The sequence below is a fragment of the Brassica napus genome, chromosome C9 (genome assembly GCF_020379485.1).
Source record: "Brassica napus cultivar Da-Ae chromosome C9, Da-Ae, whole genome shotgun sequence".
NCBI lineage: Eukaryota > Viridiplantae > Streptophyta > Magnoliopsida > Brassicales > Brassicaceae > Brassica > Brassica napus.
In genome coordinates this window covers 47,187,185-47,209,449 of record NC_063452.1, presented here as the reverse complement: position 1 = coordinate 47,209,449, position 22,265 = coordinate 47,187,185, and the positions used below count along the sequence as shown (strand labels likewise).

General features: G+C 38.2%; 1 protein-coding gene across 1 annotated transcript; it reads left to right on the top strand.

Moving 5' to 3' along the window:
• Positions 1-19,260: 19,260 nt before the first annotated feature.
• Positions 19,261-20,178, top strand: LOC106441743. The gene is made up of 3 exons (XM_013883515.1): positions 19,261-19,642; positions 19,762-19,918; positions 19,962-20,178. The coding sequence occupies exons 1-3, from the start codon at positions 19,261-19,263 to the stop codon at positions 20,176-20,178; spliced, it is 756 nt and encodes a 251-aa protein (XP_013738969.1).
• The last annotated feature ends 2,087 nt before the right edge of the window (positions 20,179-22,265 follow it).

Here is a 22,265-nt window from a genome sequence, read left to right as displayed (position 1 = left end):
AAATAGTTAAATAAATTAAAAAATAGTTTAATAAATTAAAAAATTGTTTAATAAATTAAAAACAACCTTGTTTATTTCCCACTTCTTCTTCCACTCGTGCATCTGATTCCCATAGTTGTCCATAACTTTATGGACGAAATGGTGATAGATAAAGAGCGTATCATCGGAATTTCAGTTGAATTCTTGCTGAAAAAACACAATTAGTAGAAAAATTAATATTAAAGATTAAAAATATAAGTAAAAAATTAGAATACTTACCGCAAACTGACGAAACCACAGATGCTGCTTGTCGGTAGGGAAGTCAGTGAAAGTCGGATGTCCCTTGTCGAGGGCCGAGTACATCATACGGTTGATCCATGCGCTGATCCCGTTCCCGGATCGGTTGAACCTAATAAAAAGAACAAATTATTAATAATGAATCAAATTTTAATGAAAAAAAAATACCTTTAATTACCATGTTTGACCCCGTCCATGTGGATACGGAGTGAGATAGAGAAGATGGTCACGACCGGGCTGTCGAACCAACTCCGTAACACTCATCACTCCCGGAGGACCCAGAGGAGCAGGAGTGGGTGCAGCAGCGGGAGCGGGAGGAGCAGGAACGGGAAATGGAGAGGGTGATGTATGGTAGGAGCTGTGGGGCGAAGCGGAATCCTGAATCTGGCTGGAATCTCGAGACTGGCTCCCCGTACCACCACAACCACGACGCTGTCGAGGCCGGATCTGATCATTATTAGACCTGTAAATTAAAAAAAAACATATTTAAAAATTAGTTCTAATAATTTTAATAAATAAAAAAGCATATTTAAAAAATATTTTTTTAATCACAAAAATATAAATAGTTTAATAATTACAAAAAATAGTTTTAATAAATAAAAAATAGTTTAATAATTACAAAAAATAGTTTTAATAATATTAAAAATATTTAATAAATATAGAAATTTATATTATATATATATATATATATATTTTTTTTTAAATCCCAAATAATAGTTTTTAATCATAAAAAAAAGTTTTATAGATATTAAAAATGTTTAATAAATATATAAATTATTTTATAATGCAAAAAATAGATTTTATATACAAAAAACGATTTCATATTATATATACATAATTATCAATTAGATTTTTATAACCACAAAATTAATAAAAACTAAAAAAAAAAATTCTAAATCAAGTGAATAACATAATCAAACTCGATTTTAGACAATCCTACCATTCACCCTAACAAAAATCTATAAATATCATTCCAAAATCATCAAATCTACTTAAAAATCTAACAAATCTAACCTTAGAGAGTGAGATAGGGTTCATACATGATGCAGTGACTGAAATTGAGGAGGATTAGGGCGGATTCGCCGTAAATCGTCGAGAGAGAAGGGGGTAAACGGCGGAGAGGAAGAGAGACTTCGGCGGAGAGGAAGAGAGAAATGGGGAAGAAGATCTGGTTCGACCTAATAAAATGAGGCGTCCGACGGAAAATGTCCGTCGGAATTTCCTCGGAATGATTAAATATTTCCGTCGGAATTTCCTCGGAAATCATTAATTCAATTTTTGCGAATTATTTGGCGGCTTGGTTTACCTGGTTAAATGAAAATATTCCGAGGAACCATGTTTTCTCGGAATACCCTCGGTAATTACCGAGGAAATTCCGAGGAAACAGGGTTTGGGGTTTCAAAACATCGATTTTTTTGTCGTATTTCATTTCTTATACAATTGTAATGCATACCATTGAGAATTCTTTGTATAGATGATCATAAACCATGAAATAACAAAATTCAAAAATAATTGTAAGTATTCCCTTTACCGTTTATTAAAGTGTATAAGTGTTTCTCTTATGTTGTGTGGTTTTCGTTCATGTAATCGTATAAGTGTTTGTTATTGGGTAAAACACCAAAGTTTGACTTCATAATCTGGTTAAGACACTTAATGAAGGTTATATACGTGTTATTCAATCCGCAAAACGTTGTTTTCGGTTAACAATCCCTAGTTCCTCGGAATATTCCGTCGGAATATTCCGAGGAAATTCCGAGGAAAAAGGCTCTATAATCAAATCCCTAAATCGGCAAGGTCTATTCCGAGGAAAACCTATCTTCCCTCGAAATTTCCTCGGTATTTCTATTAAAAAAAAAAGTCGATGCTAGTCTGTTTCCGAGTCATCATCACCAGATGAATCTGAATCTGGATCTTGGTGAAACTCTCCAATCACTGTTTCATCTTCTACGTGAACGACGGCTTCCTCTTCGAAGTCGGTTAAATCGACTACAAGGCCAACTCCAGCTAAATCTTCTGCTGCACTTAAGTTGCCGGATGTGCTTGGTTGTAGTGGGTCTTCAAGCTCAGAACTTCCCTAAACTCGGCCTCTCGGGTTGAGTCTTGTAACAGTAACCCATGGATCATCTCTGTTCCTTACCAGGGGGTAATTGATATAACAAACCTGTAACATTAAAAAAATTATTAGTAAAATTATAAATTAATACACATGATGATGAATCATTCTGAATAATTAACATTTAATTACCTGATCGGCCTGAGAAGCAAGAATGAAGGGATCATAATATTGCAGGTTTCGCCTCGAATTTACTGATGTAACACCAAATGCATCTGTTCTCACACCTCGATCTAGAGTGTTGTCGTGCCAATCACAATAGAAAACAGTACAGCGCAATCCAACCATGCCCAAATACTTGATTTCCAAAATCTCATGTATGTGTCCGTAGTATACATCATCTCCTGATGCAGAACAAACGCCAGCATCATAAGTCGTACTCGAAAGTCTCCTCTTCTGAGTTGTGAATGCATATCCTCGAGTACAAAATCTCGGATATGACTTCACAACAAAGTTTGGTCCAACGACCATCTCGCGTATCCAATCGTCAAATGTTTCACCTCTGGCCAAACCAGCAGACACCTATTAATAGCACATATATACGTTATGTCAATAAATGTGAATTAGTATAAATATGTGATAAATGATATTTTAATTTGTTTTAATCACTCACATAAGTAAACATCCATCCAGCAAATTCTCTCTGCTTCATTTCTTCTAGTTTGTTCTCTGTGGCGTATCTATATTCGAACCGCTTTTCTGCCATGAAAATCTTGTACATATGATGACAATAATGTAATTAATTAAGATTTAAATTTCAACTTGTTAAAATAAAAATTTGTAAGCTAATTTATTTACCTCTCATATTGAAGAACATCTTCGCAGTTGGTGAGCAAATATGTTTGCAAATTACTGCGCTCCTGCTCAGTAAGTCGACGGTCCTTTGGTTTTCCGCTAAGTCGTCCAACATCTGTGAAAATGTATGGAACCGTAACATGATATGTTGCTCGTTCGCTTCTATCATCATGCCGAGCATGTCTTCTGTTTTTGGTCTGAACTTCTGCTGGAAAGTAGTACTCGGCAAAGTTTGAAGTTTCTTCATTGATCATCTGTGCGACAATAGAATCTTCCATCTTACTTAAATTTTTCACCATCTTCTTCAAATGGAACATATACCGCTCATACAGATACATCCATCTATATTGCACAGGACCACCAAGTTCCAATTCTCTTGCCAGGTGAATAACAAGATGCTCCATAACATCAACAATGAGGGAGGAAATATCTTCTCAAGGTTGCATTGAATCACGGCTATGTTAGTCTTCAAATTTTCAATACCTTCAAGAGTCACTGATCTCGTGCATAAATCGCGGAAGAAACCACTTATCCCTACAATTGCTTCATGAAAATTTCGTGGTAATAGTTCCTTGAAGGCAAACGGAATGAGGCGCTGCATCATTACATGGCAATCGTGGATTTTCAAGCCAGTAAACTTTCTTTCCTTTCTGTCGATACAGTTACGCAAATTAGATGCGTAACCGTCTGGAAATTCCACATCGTTTGAAATCCAATCAAAGAACGCATCTTTTCCCTCTGCATCAAGTCGGTATATGGGAAAAGGAGCCCTGCCATTCTCATCAACATGAAGTTCTGAATGATCACATATATCGACTAAATCCAGTATTGACTTCAAATTATCCTTTGTTTTACCTTGAACATTAAGGATCGTGTTCATGAGATTGTCAAAAAAATTCTTCTCAATATGCATGACATCTAAATTATGCCTTAGCAGATGATTCTCCCAGTATGGCAGATCCAAGAAAATACTTTTTTTTGTGCCAGTTATGTAGGTCTCCAACAGCATCTACCGGAAAATGCTCATGTCCACCGACGTCTGGCGTCCTTTCTGCACCAAAATCTCTTAGCTGTGTCCTTAAATCTTTCCCACAAATTTCCGGAGGTGGACTGTCAAACACCCTCTTGTTCTTCGTAAACAAATTCCTACTCCTACGATATGGATGATCAGGTGGTAGGAATCTCTTGTGACAGTCAAACCAACACGTTTTCCTTCCATGTTTTAGTTGGAAAGCATCAGTGTTATCTTGACAATATGGACATGATAGCCTTTCATGCGTTGTCCATCCAGATAACATACCATATGCTGGAAAATCACTTATTGTCCACATTAGTACTGCCCGCATTTGAAAGTTTTCTTTACACGAAACATCGTATGTTTCAGCACCTTGAGCCCATAGTTGTTGCAACTCATATATTAGTGGCTGAAGAAACACATCAAGTGATCTCTTAGGATGCTCTGGTCCGGGAACGAGAATCGAGAGAAACAAAAACTCTCGTCGCAAGCACAAGTTTGGGGGTAGGTTGTATGGTGTAAGAATGACTGGCCATAGAGAATACTGTCTTCCACTCTTGCCAAACGGGCTGAAACCATCAGTACATAATCCAAGGTAGACATTTCTTCTCTCATACGCAAAGTCGGGATACTTTGATTGGAAATGCTTCCACGCTTTTGCATCTGAAGGATGTCTGATCTCACCATCTGTTGAGTGCTCCGCATGCCATCTCATTGGTTGCGGTGTGCGTTCAGACAGATACAACCTCTGCAACCTTTCCGTCAAAGGCAAATACCACATCCTTTTATCTGGCACTGGAACTCTTCCACTGATATTTTTATAACGAAGCTTCCCACAAAATTTGCATGTAACCCGTTGTTCATCCGCCCTCCAATAAATCATGCAGTTGTCGTTGCATACATCTATTACCTGATACGATAATCCAAGACCAGCTACGAGTTTCTGAACCTCGTAGTATGAACCAGGAGCTACATTATCCTCGGGTAGAATACCTTTTACAAAATCAGCAATCGCATCCACACAGTCTTCAGCCAATTTATAATCTGTTTTAGTGCCCATCAATCTTGTTGCAGATGATAAAGCTGAATGACCATCTCTGCAACCTTCGTACAATGGTTGCTTTCCAGCATCCAACATATCATAAAATCTCCTAGCTTCTGCATTGGGTAAATCTTCCCCTCTAAAATGATCATTTACCATCTGCTCAGTACCTACACCATAATCTACATCCGTTCTAATTGGTTCTTCTAATCTAACCGCTGGCTATCCAACATATCATAAAATCTCCTAGCTTCTGCATTGGGTAAATCTTCCCCTCTAAAATGATCATTTACCATCTGCTCAGTACCTACACCATAATCTACATCCATTCTAATTGGTTCTTCTAATCTAACTGCTGGCTGAGGTTCGCTAGTACTACCATGTTCATAATCAGTTTCCCCATGATGATACCAAATTTTGTAACTTCGTGTAAACCCACTCAAATATAGATGAGTCCAAACATCCCACTCTTTAATAACCTTTCTATTTTTACAATTAGAGCAAGGACATCTTAACATACCTGTTTTTGCTTCCGGTTGTCGGTGAACTAACCCCATGAATTCGGTTATACCTCGTTGGTATTCTTCCGTAAGCAATCTCGTGTTCGGATTCAAATGAGGTCGATCGATCCAAGAACGAAAATAATTTGAAGAAGACATGTTTTTTATGAATCAAATTCGTGTGTAAAGAGAGTAAGAGGGAGGATGAAGATATGGAGTGAATGAAGAGGAAGAGGGGTGCTTATATTTATAGTTGAAATCCTGCCGACAGACCGAGGAAATTCCGACGGAATTCCGACGCCAACGGCTAGTTCGTCGGAATTTCCTCGGAATTTTTAAAATCCCCCAACGGCTCTCTAACGACTATAATATATCCTCGAAATTCATCGGTTTTTTCTGAGGAATACATTTTTCCTCGGTATTCCATAAGAATATTCCGACGGATTGATATTTCATCGGAATTCCATCGGTATATTCCGAGGAAATTCCGAGGAAACCAAATTTTGTGTTTCCTCAGAATATCCTCGGAAATTCCTCGGGATATTCCGAGGATTTCATTTTCCGTCGGAATGTCCGTCAGAATACCGCTGTTTTCTTGTAGTGATGGGAGATGTTGTGGTGGAAGACGTGAGGATGGATATAGTAGAGATGGATACAGTGGAAGTCCGCCGTGGCAGCCCTCCGGAGTTTTCGTCGTCGCTTCCGTTGCAGAGAGAAAGCTCTAGAAGCAACAATGGTCAAATTACTCTATTTTACACATATGGTCCTTCCGTTTTTTGGATTTTTGCAATTTGACCACAACATTTTTTAATTTGCTTATAAATCCTCTTGAATTTGTCCCAAACTTTTAATTATTTACTTTATCCGTAACAATAATTTTCTTATCAACTCATATCCACACTTTTCATGTCCATTAGAAATTATTTAATAAAATATCAAAAATATATATATGGATACAAATATATTTTGTCCACAAAAACTTGTCCACAAAAAATTTATAACATTTTTCGTATCCACATAAATTGTGTCCACAGCAGTTGCGTCCACTGAATCGTGTCCACAAAAAAAGCTTAATTCCTTTCTCTCTTTCAAAACATCACAATACGTTCTCTACATGGATTATCTTCAAACAAACAACACAAAGCCTAGATAAATTAACTTCAAACAAGAGCTTTGTCTACAATAACATGTTCACAAACAGTCATAGTTACACAACTATAATTGTAAGAGCTAGTCCATAAGAACACGTCCACCACAATTTTTTATAAAAACACATTCACGTGACTCTTGTCCACAACATATATATCCACCAAAAACTGTCCACAATGTTAATATATGTACCAAACTAAAAAAACTGAAGTATTATAATATATTTACATATGGATCTCAAAATAAAAAGAAAAAAATATTGTATTTTAATGTCTATATTTTTTTTATATATTTACATATTGAAAGTATTAAATAATGATGAATAAAAGGTGATGCGGGAACTTTAGTCATTAAAAATCACTATCAAGCTAATCCTAAGCCGTTGAATCTTCTTTTACGAAAAACGATCTAACAGCCAAGAATAATTCACTACACCCCATACAACTAACTAACCTCGTAATAAATATTCAATTTATTGTAAACATCCATAAACCAATTTCCTTCTAGTTAGCTACCTCAAACCAAGTGTTTCTCTTTAATTAGTCAAAAGCAATGCCATTTTGATTTGAAAATAGCACGCCGTACCAGAAAAAGTGTGTCAAATAATATTGTGTCATCAAACGTAAAAGAAAGACAGAATGTGTCTTTCAAGGTAAGCTTCTCTAATACAACAAGAAGTATCCAGCGTTTTGTATTGTGTAAAATTTTAGGCTGTATAATCGTCTTGTAATATTTCCCAGAATTTGTAATAGCTTAATATATCCGGTCTTAAAAAAAATAATATCACAATCAAAAAACAAACGGATACGAGTAATAAATGCATTGTCAGCTTTATTCTGAGAATGTAAGAGCTGAGAAACATAAAGTTGATAGATATAATTATAGCTTTTCACATTCTTGAGAAGTTGTTACCATATATCAACTTTATGTTGTTGCTCTGTTACATGTTGCTTCCAAGAAGAAGATCTATGGGATTTTTCCGCGATTTGTTGGGGGAGAGCTCGTTAACGACGGATCTACCTTTAGAGATGGTGCGTGGTTCCCTCAGATGTGACTCTTTCTTGGGCGGTTTGAAAGAGAATAGCATGCAGTGGCTCGGACTTGCGCGCGCGCGGCAGAGCAACAAGTGCAGCTAGGGTTTCGAGAGTCAGTCTTCTTTCTTGAACTGGTGTAAAGTAGCCGCAGGACATCTCTCAAGTGGCCGCTCTGACGATACACCACTGATGGACCTATCGAGCTTCTTAGCATCTCTTGATTTCTCTTGCTTATTGTTCTTTTTGTCGTTCCGATGTTTCGTTGGTTTACAGGACGGTTATCGTTGTAACTTCTGGGTTGGTTTACTAATATAAAATGTAAAAGCAAAAAAACAAAATTGATATTACTAAACCAAGGCTTATTTAATAAACAAAAGAGAAGCTCAACACTGGTCTCTGGATTAGGGTTTCAACTTTGACGGTGTGGCCGATCTGGGATCAGTAAGAGATACTTGATTTATTTCCTATCCTCGTTTATATCATTAGGCTAATTCAGAATAATGAAGAAGGAGAAAGCACTTAAGAGAGAAGGTTTTGTTTTAATAACCATGGGAAATATCAATGAGTTGCCTGAAGAATTACTTCAAAAGATATTGTCATTCCTTCCAACAAAATATATTGTGGCAACGAGTCTTTTCTCAAAAAGTTGAGATGTCTCTGGACTAAGGTGCCCAGACTCACGTACGAGGCTCCGTATAACCCTGATAAGGCTACTGGATTCAAACGATTTTTAAAAGGGTCTCTGCTTTCACATCAGCCTCATGCTCTGGAAACCCTGCATATAGACGTAAGTCAATGTTCAGTGGGCATACATATTAGACCTAAATGGATTAGAACCGATGTTATATGCAACCTACGCGAGCTCGAGGTTGATGCTGGTGGTGGATATATCAGATTGCCTTCTGTCTGTTTACCTGCCAAAAACTTGTTGTCTTGAAACTCAAAGGCAGGATCAAACTGAAACTTCCTTCGACGGTCTGTCTCCCATCCCTCAAAACTCTGCACCTGCGCTTGACGCTTCTCAACAACGAATCAACTCATAAGGTTTTATCAAATTGCCCTCTACTATATGACGTCAGACTGGAACATGATGTTATGTCAAAGTTGCATATCGCAATGCCTTCGTTACAGAGATTGACCATCGTAATAGAAAGTATCTTTGGACCCTCGTCTAATTTACTGGATTGTTACTTTAGGCGTTTAGAGAAAATAAGCACACCTTCTTTGAAGTACTTAAACATTCAAGATTTTGCGTCCATATTATATGTGAGGTTTAGGATCAAATCTCCATCGAACTTCGAGGTAAGCTTTTTCGTTCTGTATTGGTGTTGGGATCATCACAAAATGAAATATCTCGTTTTTTATTTATTTTATTCTAGGATACAAGCATCTACCGTCAGACTGTACAGTTGGAGCTGAGTATGTACAGTGACGTATTTGAAGAACTGCTTATATATTTGCTCAAAAGTTCTATGAACTTATTCGTTCTCAAGATTAATAATGTAAATTTGTTTTATTATGTTTTTGTTTTAAACTTGATTATCTTATAATATTATACATACACTGACATTATTTTTACTCTGGTCTTAGAAATTCACACCCCGGGTTTGCTGGAAGCCGCCTAGTTCTGTTCCTACATGTTTGCTATCGAGTCTTCAAACCCTAGAGTGGAGAGAATACGTACACAGGAACATGCGCAGAAAAGGAGGTGTTGAGTTATCTCCTAAAGCATGCACTATGTTTGAAAACCGCAAAAATCATCAATGAATCATGTGGCTTGTTCAAGAAGATGAAGGACTTACTTTCTATGCCAAGAGGTTCTACAACTTGCCGGCTTGTGTTGAAGCAATGAATTAATGAAGTTGTATGCTTCATAGAAATTTAGTCATACTGTTTCTAATGTTTTGCTTAAGATCCCACTAAGTTTTCTATTCTCCTCTTTAGTATTCTAAGAGCAGCAGCAACGCAGACACTTAGACGGGGACGTTTAAAAAAAAATTATAATAGTAGGTGGGTCCCACATAAAAACTAAACACCGGTGCCTGTGTATTCTAATTAAGCACCGTGTTTTTTCACTGCTTCCACTGTTTCGCGGGTTCCACTGACATGTGGTGGTCCGCGATTGGTTCGTTTTTAATTTTTTTTTTTTTTAAATTAGACAAAAACTTGAAAAAGAAAAAATAAAAAAAAATAAGCACCCCATTATGGGTGCTAGGTTAATGGTGCTCTAACCGGAGGACTTCTAAGCTACTTTTTGTCGTCTATCTTCCTCCAGCTACTCTATTTGACCATTGAAAAACTGATCTTTCTGAAGAAGACGCTTTCTTGGGTTACAAGTATCAACTTTAATTGCCTTTTGTTTTCCTTCTTGCTAAATGGTAAAAATGCACCAAAAGTTAAGATTTTTATTTCTTAAAATTGTTATTATAAAAATTATTTAAGATTTATATATACTAAAAATATTAAAACTTACTATAATCTATCATAGCCATTAATTTTTTTATTATAAAACTTGCACAAAAGAGTGCTAAAAGGTTCAATTAGAAACTCATTATGTTAGGTAAATTTATTCATACTTATCAAAAAACTAACTAACTAACTATCAGATTATCTGATACTTGGCTAATTTACTACGAAACATTGAAATTTATTTATTTTTCTCTGATTTGTTTCTTTTCATAGCTAGTTTACTAGGTGGCATATTAATTTGCCAAGAAACATGTAAATCTATTAATCCCTCCGTTCCGATGTTTGGAAAAGTTAATGTTTCAAAATATAAAATGTTTGATACTTTTAAGGTATTTTAGCTTTATTGAAAATTAGTTAACCAATAATATTTTATTGCATCAATTATGATTGGTTAACTTATGTTTAATTTATATAATTTAATAAATATTATCTTCTAAAAAGTAAGTTTTTTAATCTTCGTGCATTCAAGCAAAACATCTTATATTATTGAACGGAGGGAGTAATGAATTTCATTTATATGATATCATTGTTAATTTACTAGGTGAAACATTAATTTTTGTTAATCTGAAAATCCCCATAAACGAGAGGAATAATCATTCGATTTATATATGGAACTTACTAAACAGGTGATTCAAAAAGAGTTGAGCCTTTCTCTTACCAACATGTTTTGATTAGGGTTCTTCATGTCTTCTCGCATTTAGCCATAAAAGTTTGTCTTCTTGTTGGTGCATCTTATCTAGATTCATTCACTATCATTTGCATAGGTTTTATCCTGGTTCCTTTGTGATTTTTAATGATATGTTCTATAGTTTTTGAGTGTATTTCAGAAACAAAGGAGGTTTTGAGGATTGTTTTGTTGGAATTGCGTGAGACCATGTCCAACTCTATAATATCCGATTAGTACGATATTGTTCACTTTACGCCTAAGAGGCTGGTCCGGATGGATTTACTTTTGGGCTCCTTCCCAAAATGCCTCGTACTAATTAGAGTTGGACATCATGCACTTTATATATTAGACACTTCTTGTAGAATTTTCCAATGTGGGACTTAGTTTGATATCTCACATTCTCCCCCTCAAACTAAAGACCATATTCATCTCGTGTCCTACAACTGACTTTCAGGATCTTCTGACTTGATCTCTGCCACATACCTCCCAATCCTAACTCGATGGGTTTCATTCCTACTCGAAGGGTATTTTGGTCTTCTTGTAGATTTCTCGTCAACCGCTCTGATACCAATTGTTGGAATTGTGTGAGCCCATGTCCAACTCTATAATATGCGATTAGTACGATATTGTCCACTTTACGCCTAAGAGGCTGGCTCGCATAGATTTACTTTTGGGCTCTTTCCCAAAAGACCTCGTACTGATTAGTGTTGGACATCTCTTTATATAGTAGACACTCCTTGTCTAATTCTCCAATGTGGGACTTAGTTTGATATCTCACATTCTCCCCCTCAAACTAAAGATCATATTCATCTCGTGTCCTACAATTGGCTCTGATACCAATTAAAGTTGCACAAATACAAAAGATTATAAGAACTTCTCTTCTTATTATATTTAGAAACTCTATCAAAAACTAAATCTCTCAATGTATTTCTCTTGATGGAACATCTCTCCATGATAACTCTTTATATAGGACGAAGCTACATCTTTTCCTAATAATAATATGGAAACATTCCTAAGCTCGATATGTTTTCCTTTTTCATTAACCCATCAAACTTCACTTTAATGAGTTAATTTGCTCCTCAAGTTAATTGGAATTATCCAACATTCTCCCCCTTAATTCCAACTTGAATCTTAGGTATGTTGATCTTCTGAACTCCGATGAACTTGCTCATTGATTCGAACTTGATCCTTGCCAATGGTTTAGTGAGTATGTCTGCCTTCTGCTCCACTCCAGGTACATGTTTAACTTCGATCAAGTCGAACTCCACACATTCTCGAATGAAGTGGTACTTCGAGAGTATGTGTTTGCTTCTACCGTGAAACATCGGGTTCTTGGTAAGGGCAATCACTGACTTGTTGTCAATCTTCAACACGACCTTCTTGTCTTCTTTGTTCATGATCTCGGCCATTAACTCCTTCGACCATATTGCTTTTTTTTGCAGCTTCTGTAGCTGCCATGAACTCCGTCTCACATGAAGAGAGTGTCACTGTGGGTTGCTTGCAAGATGTCCACGTGATCGGCGATGTTCCTAGGTAGAACATAAACCCTGTAGTGCTTCTTCCATCATCAACGTTTATGTTATGGCTGCTGTCACTGTAACCTGTAATCTCTGTTGTTCCATCCCGTTTGAAGAAGAGACCATGCTCTGTAGTGCCCTTTATGTATCGTAGTAGATGCTTCACTGCTTCTCCATGACTTTCTTGGACTCTGCATATATCTGCTTAATACACCAACTGAAAATGCCAAGTCCGGTCGTGTATGAAGAAGATACCTTAAGCATCCTATGGTGCTTCGATACGATGTTTCATCAATCTCATGCTCCTCCTCTGCATTTTATACTTTCAAACTCGTGTGCATCGGAACGTGAGTATAGTTACATGACTATATCTTCGTCTTGACAAGTATACCTTGTGCGTATCCTCCTGGCTTGATTCAAATGCCATCAGCTCCTTGCGTTACTTTTATACCAAGATAGTATGTAAGCTTCCCGAGGTCTGACATCTCAAATCTTCTTGACATATTATCTTTGAATTTCTTGATAACATTGAGTGAAGTCCTTGTTACAAACAAGTCATCGACGTATATAGCTATGATCAGAAGCTCCTCCTTCTCTTTCTTTTGATATACCGCAGGTTCCTTGGTGCACTTCGTGAACTCCATCTCCTTGAGAACACGGTCGAGTTTGATGTTCCAAGCTCTTAGAGCAACTGGTGCAAACACTTCGTCGAAGTCTATGCCTTGTTGTTGCACATAGCCTTTTGCGACTAGCCCTGCTTTCTATTTGATCACCGTTCCATCAGAATTCATCTTGATCTTATAGATCCACTTCAAACCTATCGGTTTCACACCTGCCGGCTTCTTGACGAGCTTACATGTCTTGTTTTTGATGATAGATTCGATCTTTGCCTTCATTGCATCGATCCAAGCTTGTATCTCTGCAGCTTCGATATAACTTTCTGGTTCACCATCTATTCACCATCTATGGTGAGCAAGTGTCTGCCACCTTCAACTTCAGCGAGTAGAATGTAATCATCGAACCGCTTTGGTTTTCTGATGTTACGACCATATCTTGATGTTACATGCTGGTCTTGGTTTGCATCGTTGTTCTCTGCTACTTGCTCTTGTCACCTGTATCTACAACTTCTTCTTCTTCATTATTGTTTTGCTCTTCGTGGTGTTGGTGATCTTGATGCTCATCACCATCTCCTTCTTCTGTAACATCGATATGAGGAAGTTTGAAAGTTCCCTGTTCATCATTTGTAGTCATTGTTGTTGTAGACCAATCCCAACTCTTCTTCTCATCGAAGATTACGTCTCTACTAACAATAATCTTCTTCGTGACAGGATCATAGAGCCTATAAGCTTTTGAACCAGGCTCTGTCCCGAGATTGATCACCATTCTTGATCGATCATCGAGCTTTCAAAGATGTGGAGCATTGATCTTTGCAAAAGCGATGCAGCCGAAGATACTTAGATGCTCAGTGTTCGGTTTCCTAACAAATAAGCCTTCGTGTGGAGTTTTATTCTCCAATGCCTTTGTAGCAATGCGGTTGATGAGATACGTTGAATGATGTACTGCTTCTCCCCATAGCTGATTAGGAATCTTCATAGCTTTCATCATGCTTCTTGTCATCTCCATTGGTGTTCTATTTCGTCTCTCGAGCACACCGTTTTGTTGCGGTGTATACGGTGCGGTGAGATGTCTAGTTACACTATTTTCTTCATAAAAATGAATGAACTCAGAAGATGTGAACTCTCCTCCTCCTCTATCGGTGCAAAAAAGTCTTGAGTTTTAGCTTCGTTTGATTCAGCACGTACTCCTTGAACTTTTTGAACTAATCGAACGCTTCACTCTTCTCTCTTAGCAGCATCGTCCACATATATCTTGAGTAATCATCAATTAAGACGAATACATATCTATTGTTTGCTGGTGTTGGTGGTGATATCGGACCGCATAAGTCACCATGTAACAAATCCAATGTGTGTGATTCTCGATACTTTGCTTTAGGCGGGAAAGACTTCTGAGTTTGCTTCCAAACCAAGCAGGCGATGCACACATCTTTTTCGTGTATCACCTGAGGCATCCCTACTACCATCTCCTTGTCTACCATATTCTTCATGACTCCAAAGTTCACATGTCCTAGCCGCGCATGCCACGTCCATGTAACATCATTTTCTTGTATTTGAAGACACTTCAGATATTCAACCTCCATTGGCGTCTTGTACAATCGGTTTGGTTGCCTTGCGACTTGTACTAATAGCCTTCAACGGGGATCTTTCAGCATCAGTAAGCCTTTTTTTCATATTAACCTCACAACCCATCTTTGTTGCTTGTCCAAGACTTTTGATATTGTGTTTTAGACTAGGAATGTAGTAGATGTCTTTGAGTGTTCTTCTATCCTCTGTTTTTCCAATGAACGTGATTGAACCTTTCCAAACAATCTCAACGTTTGATCCATCACTGAATTTGACTTTTCCTTTGATGCTCTCGTCTAGGTTTGAGAAGAACTCTCTCTTGCCTGTCATATGGTTACTTGCACCATTTTCAAGGTACCATATACTCGTATTTCCATTGCATTGGTCAAACCTCTTAGGAAACACTCTCTTTTCGTTGAGGAATACTATTTCATGCATATGTAATGCATCTGCTTCTTGTCTTTCCGTTAGGTTAGCTTCTTCTCTTGGTCGTGTAGGACAATGTGACATGAAGTGCCCCATCTTGTCGCATCTTCAGAATTTAACCTTAGAGTAGTCCTTCTTGGTCTTCTCTGAAGCTTTCCCTCCTTTGTTATGACCATCAGAACCATTAGACCTTTCTCGTCCTCTTCCACCACAATCTCTACCTCTGCCTCTTCCTCGCGAGTTGTTATGGTTTCCACGACCTTGCGTATCATTCTTTACAAACATTAGCTTCGATTGATCTTCATCTTAGGTTTCTTCTTTTATGCGTTCTTCGAAAGCCTTCAATCTCCCAACAATGTCTTCGAATCCCGTTGAATTTAGATCGAACACTTGTTCTAACGAAGCTACGATGTGAATGAACTTTTTTCTTGGATGTCCCTTCAAAAACTTCTTTACCATCTTCGATTCTTCCATTATCTCTCCTAACGCGGCTGCTCGATCTCGATGTTAAGCCTGAAAGTTTTCCTTCGTAGTCATCCACCGTGTCTGTGTCTGCCATCTTCAGTTTGTCGAACTCAGACATCAGAGTCTGTAACGTCGCTTCTCTCACGCGATCAACACCTAGGTTACGGGATTTGATAGCTTCCCAAATCTTCTTCGATGTATCATGTTCTCCTATCTGAAGTATTAGCGCTTCCAGGACTAATTGAAAGATCAGAGCAATCACCATATTGTTCTTCTTTGCATCATCACTCCCTGGATCAATTGTATCCCAAACTTCGTATAAACGAAGCATCACTTTCATTCGCATCGACCATACAGTGTAGTTGGTCGATGATAGCATCGGATATCGTACGTCTTTCATCTCAAGACCTTTATCACGTCCTTGAGAATTTTTATCGTCTCCCATGTTTTGATCGAGTTAGATTTTGTCTAATTCTCTAATGTGGGACTTAGTTTGATATCTCACATTCTCTCCCTCAAACTAAGGACCATATTCATCTCGTGTCCTACAACCTGGCCCTGAAACCAATTAAAGTTGCACAAACACAAAAGATTATAAGAACTTCTCTTCTTATTAGATTTGGAAACTCTCTCAAAACTAAATCTTTCAATGTGTTTCTCTTGATAAAACATTTTTTCATGAGAACTCTTTATATAGGACGAAGCTAAATCTTTTCCTAATAATAATATGGAAATATTTTTAAGCTCGATATGTTTTTTTTTTCCTTAATCCACCAAATTTCAATTTAATGAGTTAACTTGCTACTCAAATTAATTGGAATTATCCAACATGTTTAAGATGAGCAATATCAATATCTTGCAAGACGAATTACTCGTGTAGATATTGTCATATATACATTCCAACAAAAATGTCGTGACCACAAGTCTTTTGTCGAAATGATGCGAATGTCTGTGGACATATGTGACAAGACTGGGATATGATCTAGAATATCACTATGCTAAGAGAATTGTTTTTTGAAGATTTATTGATGTAGGAACCTTATTTTAGTACCAGAGGACAACTGATATTTGTAAAAAATAATAAGAACGTAAATTAAAATTACAATACCGAAATATAAGAATAAAGAAGAATTGCAGAGTCGAGATGGTTAATCGCTTTCCTTAAATCTTTAAACACCCATAGTAGTGTGACGGTTTCATAGCGCTCAGATTCTCATGATACAACTGCAACATTGTTTATGTTTGCCATCACCGAAAAACAGAATCTATCGAACCTAATTTTATGTTGTACTCTCAGACACAAAATAAAATAAAAATGAAACATCTCTATTTAATAATGGGAGAATTGTTTTTCTTTGTTGTTTTGTACGTCACTCAACATATGGAGAAACTGGATTGTGGACTCGAGCTGCAGTGTCAGGTGTCGAATACGCGAGCTTACACCGGAATGTGGTGATATCTTGATCCAACTAAAATATGGTGGGTTTATATTTTATAAGGCCGGAGTATACAAAGCTACTTTTAACATCCCTAGACTTTAGGTTGAAGTTGCTTCACAGCAAATAAACTTGATATTACTCAACTAAGGCTTATTTAATTAACAAAAGATAAGCTCAGGCCTCAGCTCTGGTCTCTGGACTGTGACCTTTGGAGCCCAAGTCCAGTCGTATCTCCAGTCGTATCAGTTCATGGTTTTAGATATTATGTAGTCTTCATTGACAACTTCTCGTGCTTCAGATTGTTGTACCCTTTGAAGAATAATTCAAACTTTCTTTCAATATTCAGTAAATTCAAGTGTCTTGTAGAAAACAGTATCAATACAAATATATTATCCTTTCAATGCAATGGAAGGGGAGTTTTAATAAGCAAGGCTTTCCTCACTTAACTTGAATCATCAGGCATCCGATAGCTCATTTCCTGCCCTTACACGCCTCAACAAAATGGGCTGGCAAAAAAAAGCATCGACATTTGATTGAGCTTAGACTCTCAATAATGTTTCAAAGCTTTATGCCACATAAGTTTTGAGTTGAAGCATTCTTTACCTAGAGCTTTATCATCAACTTATTACCATCTTGTGTTCTATACAACAACAAAAGTCCCTTTGAAGTTTATTATGGAAAAGCTTCTAAGTACACATCATTCTGCACCTCTATGTGCATGCTTTCAAACATTAAGGGGCTATGGAGACAACAAATTTGATCCAAGCTCTCTGCACTGCGTATTTCTTGGATATAATGAAAATTTCAAGGGTACATGTGCCTCTATCCTAAAGTTGTACATGTCTACATTACAAGACATGTGATTTTCGCTGACGAAACTTTCCCTTTTGGGGATAGATACAAGTCACCGCAGTTTTCTTCATGATTTTCTCTTCTGCAAGCATGGCAAATAGTTTCAGTCGTTCAAGTTCTGACTCTCCCACTGCATAACCAACAGCTCCAAGTACGAGTAGATTTTTACCTTTACAGATATCTCCTCCTCTGTTCACTACTGATGGCTTTCCACCTTTGCCTCAACCTCGATCAAAAGATAGTCAACATACCAGGAACTCGACTCCAATGTCTACTACATAAGGAAGAGGGTGGTATTAGCGTACGACTGGTCAACCAGTTGCTATTGACGACAGCACCACTCTTCCCTTGTCTACGACGGACTTTGAACCATAGGCTTCCTTACTAACTACATCTCATCTGATGATCACAAGATCCAAGGTGTGCATCATTGAAAACCAAACCCTCGGTATGTTCTTCAAGTCAATAGTCTCTCATCATGAACTTGTTACTGTATTCAAAGCACATAAACATGAAGGATGGACAAGCGCAATGCATGAAGAGATGGATAACTATGAAGAAACCAATACCTTTACTCTGGTTTCAAGAACTTCAGATGGCTGACATCTTCACGAAGGCTCTGCCATTTGCTGCTTTCAGCTCTTTGCGATTCAAACGTGGGATTGCGTTGTCTCATACACCAAGTTTGAGTGGAAGTTGTTGGACTTTAATTAAATATACGAAGCACGGCTTCAGACACAAACGGTTAAGAGTCAATGTATGTGTAGATTAAATACATCTCTTAAGTCAAGGTATGTGTTGATTATAAGCACCGCTTGAATCATTATATAAAGCCATCAAGTGCCATAAGGAGAGAATAGATAATTATTCTGATTCAATCTTTTTCTTCTCCATAACAAATATCTGAAGGAAAAACAGAGTATAGTTTGCTAGGGTCTCCGTACAGTGTGTTGTACTAGTTGTATCCTCTAGATAGACGTCCACGAACTACATACACCATTGTAGGGGCGAAATTCTGTCTTAAGAGATTGCTCAAGCAAGCCTCTATCAAAGGATGATTGAGTTGTGAAAGGAAGAAAGGTAATCATCTTATTTATAAGAGTTTATAAACTGAGAAATATTTATAAGGGTTTATAAACTCAAACGTATTGAGTACGTGAGATTGATTTGCATCTGTACTTTGAAATAACAATCTAAGATAGAAATTTATTTTGTTCTTTTCAAAGAAAGCAAGATGGATCAATCTAATGCAATTGTGAAAAGTCACATCGAGAAGCCTTTTGTTTTCTGAGGAGTGGATTTCAAAAGATGGCAACAAAAGATGTTGTTTTATCTCACGACACTGAATCTGGCACAGTGCTTGACTTCTGAAGGACCAGAGTTACCTGTAGAAGGTGATTTTCCTGATGAAATCGTTAAAGCTTCAGAGGCATGGACACAAAACGCGTTTTTGTGCAAAAATTATATTCTTACCGCCTTGGATGATTCTCTCTACGACGTTTATCATATATTCCAAACTCCAAAACAGTTGTTGGAGTCATTAGAGAAGAAGTACAAATCTGAAGTTGCAAGCACTAAGAAGTTCATTGTGGGAAAGTTCTTAAACTTTAAGATGAGCGACACTGTTTCTGTGGTTAAACAAGTGGAAGAAATTCAAGTTATTGCTCATGAATTGAGGGATGAAAGTCTGGGGCTGATGAAACGTTTCTGGTTGCTTCTATTACTGAGAAATTGCCTTCAACTTGGAGAGATTTCAAGATATATCTGAAGCACATACATGAAGACATGAGTCTTGAACAATTAATTCTCAAGTTTCATGTAGAAGAAGAAAACCGTAAGAATGAGAATTCTGAATATTCTTCTATGGAAGCGAAAGCCAATGTAGTTGAGGGAGACAACTCCAAATTCAAGAGCTTTAAGAACAACAAGAAGGTGAAGAAGCCATTCACCTTTCCAAAGGGCATTAACTTCAAGAAAAAGTCACAAAGTGCTTGTTGGGTATTGTGGAAAATCTGGACATAGAGCCAAAGACTGCCGTCACAGAAAAGACGGACCAACGGTTGGAGACGTCAATAACGCAAATCTTGCCGAGAATCATTTTGTTGCTGTTGTTTCAGAAACAAACATAATGACAAACTCCAATGATTGGTGGATAGACTATGGTGCTACAAAGCACGTGTGTTCTGATGTGAGTAAGTTCGTCACGTATGAACAAGGTTCTAGCGGAGAAAAGTGTTAAGGGTGGTATGGTTAAGTAAAGTCTACTGAACCAAACCGATGAGATAAGTCTCGGGTTGTTGAGATAAGTACAATATATTAGAAGATAATGATGTAAGGGTAGCTGTAGATATAGTAGAATCTCCTTGTAAAGATATGGTGGTCGAGTATATGTATCCGACGTGATCAATGAGAATGACAGACAGTTTACCAAATACACTTTCTCTCTAAGTTTACATAGTATCAGAGCCAGTGTAACAACGATCATATCAAAAGTTTTAGAGAGATCGTAAATCATGACAAAAGGAGAAATCATTGCGACTGCTGGTAGCAGCGAGAATACTACGACGTCGAGTATCACGTCGTCTCCGTATTTCTTAGCACCGTCTGACAATCCAGGCGTGTCTATCACACCAGTCTCGTTGACTGGTGAGAACTATGCCGAGTGGGCTTTGGAAATGGAGAATGCGCTACGTGCTAAGCGTAAGATCGGATTCATCAATGGCACCTTGTTGATGCCGGATGAGGAGGAGAAACCAACGGAGGCGGAGCTGTGGAAACAAGTCAACTCCATGATCGTAGGATGGATTCGATCCTCGATATCTCCAACTGTGCGATCCACTGTGACCTTCACACCGGATGCTTACAAGATGTGGAATGACGTCAAGCGGAGATTTTCGATTGGGAACGCGGTGCGCGTGCATCAGCTGAGAGCAGAACTAGCAGGGTGCAAGCAAGAAGGTTCAAGTGTGCTGGACTATTTCGGACGGCTCTCATCTAAGTTGGAGGAGCTGCTGAACTACAAGCCCCTTCCGGCGTGTACCTGCAGAGCTTCGGCGAAGATCAGTCAAGACTATGAAGAAGAGAAAGTCCACATGTTTCTCATGGGGCTTGATGACGCACGGTTTGGTAATGTCTGCACCAACATAATTGGTTTGTATCCGTTACCAGATTTAAACTCTGTTTATCAAAGAGTTGTGCGAGAAGAGAGGAGGCTTCTTTCAACTCGTGTCGAGACAAGGCAAGATGCAGTTGGTTTTGTGGCCAAAACATAGCCGTCTCAGTCAGACAATGGCTTGCTTTCTGCTGTAGCAAAGAGTCGAGGTGGTATGGTGTGTACTCATTAATGTAGGACAGGGCACGAGAAGAAAGAGTGCTGGCAGATCATTGGGTTTCCTGACTGGTGGACTGAGCGTAACCAAGAGGGAGATCGGAGCGGACGAGCCAGAGGAGGCAGAGGGCGTGGATGCAGTAACCAGCCACGTTCAAATGCAATGCAGGCTCAACCTTCTGGTGGGACGAATGTTCCTACGTTGACGGCGGATCAGTGGGCCTCATTGACTGCACTCCTGGAGCAGCAGAAGTCTCAACCGATACCAGACAAGCTAAATGGTAAGAAACAGACGGGAGAGGTTATTCTCGACACTGGAGCATCACATCACATGACTGGGGATGCTCGTTTGCTCAGTGATATGTGTGATGTCGTTGGTTGTCCAGTAAGGTTTGCAGATGGAAGTGCAGTTCAGGCTACTCGCTGCGGTGTGCTGCGACTGTCGGAGAAACTGATACTGCCTAATGTTTTATTAGTTCCCGATCTGAATTGTACATTATTGTCTGTGGCGAAATTGCTAAAGCAGACATGATGTTTTGCCATGTTTTCTGATACACTGTGTGTTTTGAAGGACCGTTTTACGAGGACCCTGATTGGAGCCGGTGAAGAACGGAACGGTGTGTATATTTATCGAGATGTGACAGTCAGGCGAGGTCTCAGGGTTAAAGCCGCGGAGGACAAGGCTTTGTGGCATCGCAGACTGGGGCATCCGTCTTTTGGTGTTTTAGGATTTTTACCATTTTTATCTGGTGTTTCAAGCAACTCCGACAAGTTTGGAGGTTGTGACATTTGTTTTAAATCAAAGCAGACTCGTGGTGTTTTTCCCGAGAGTTCTAATAAAGCTTCAGTACCTTTCAAGTTAATTCATGTTGATTTATGGGGTCCCTATCGCGAACCAGCCTCGTGTGCACTACAAGAAAACACAGTTTTAGCAAGGAAATTTAACGAGGAAAACTAATCCTCGTGAAATTACGTTGACTTAACGATGAAATTGCGAG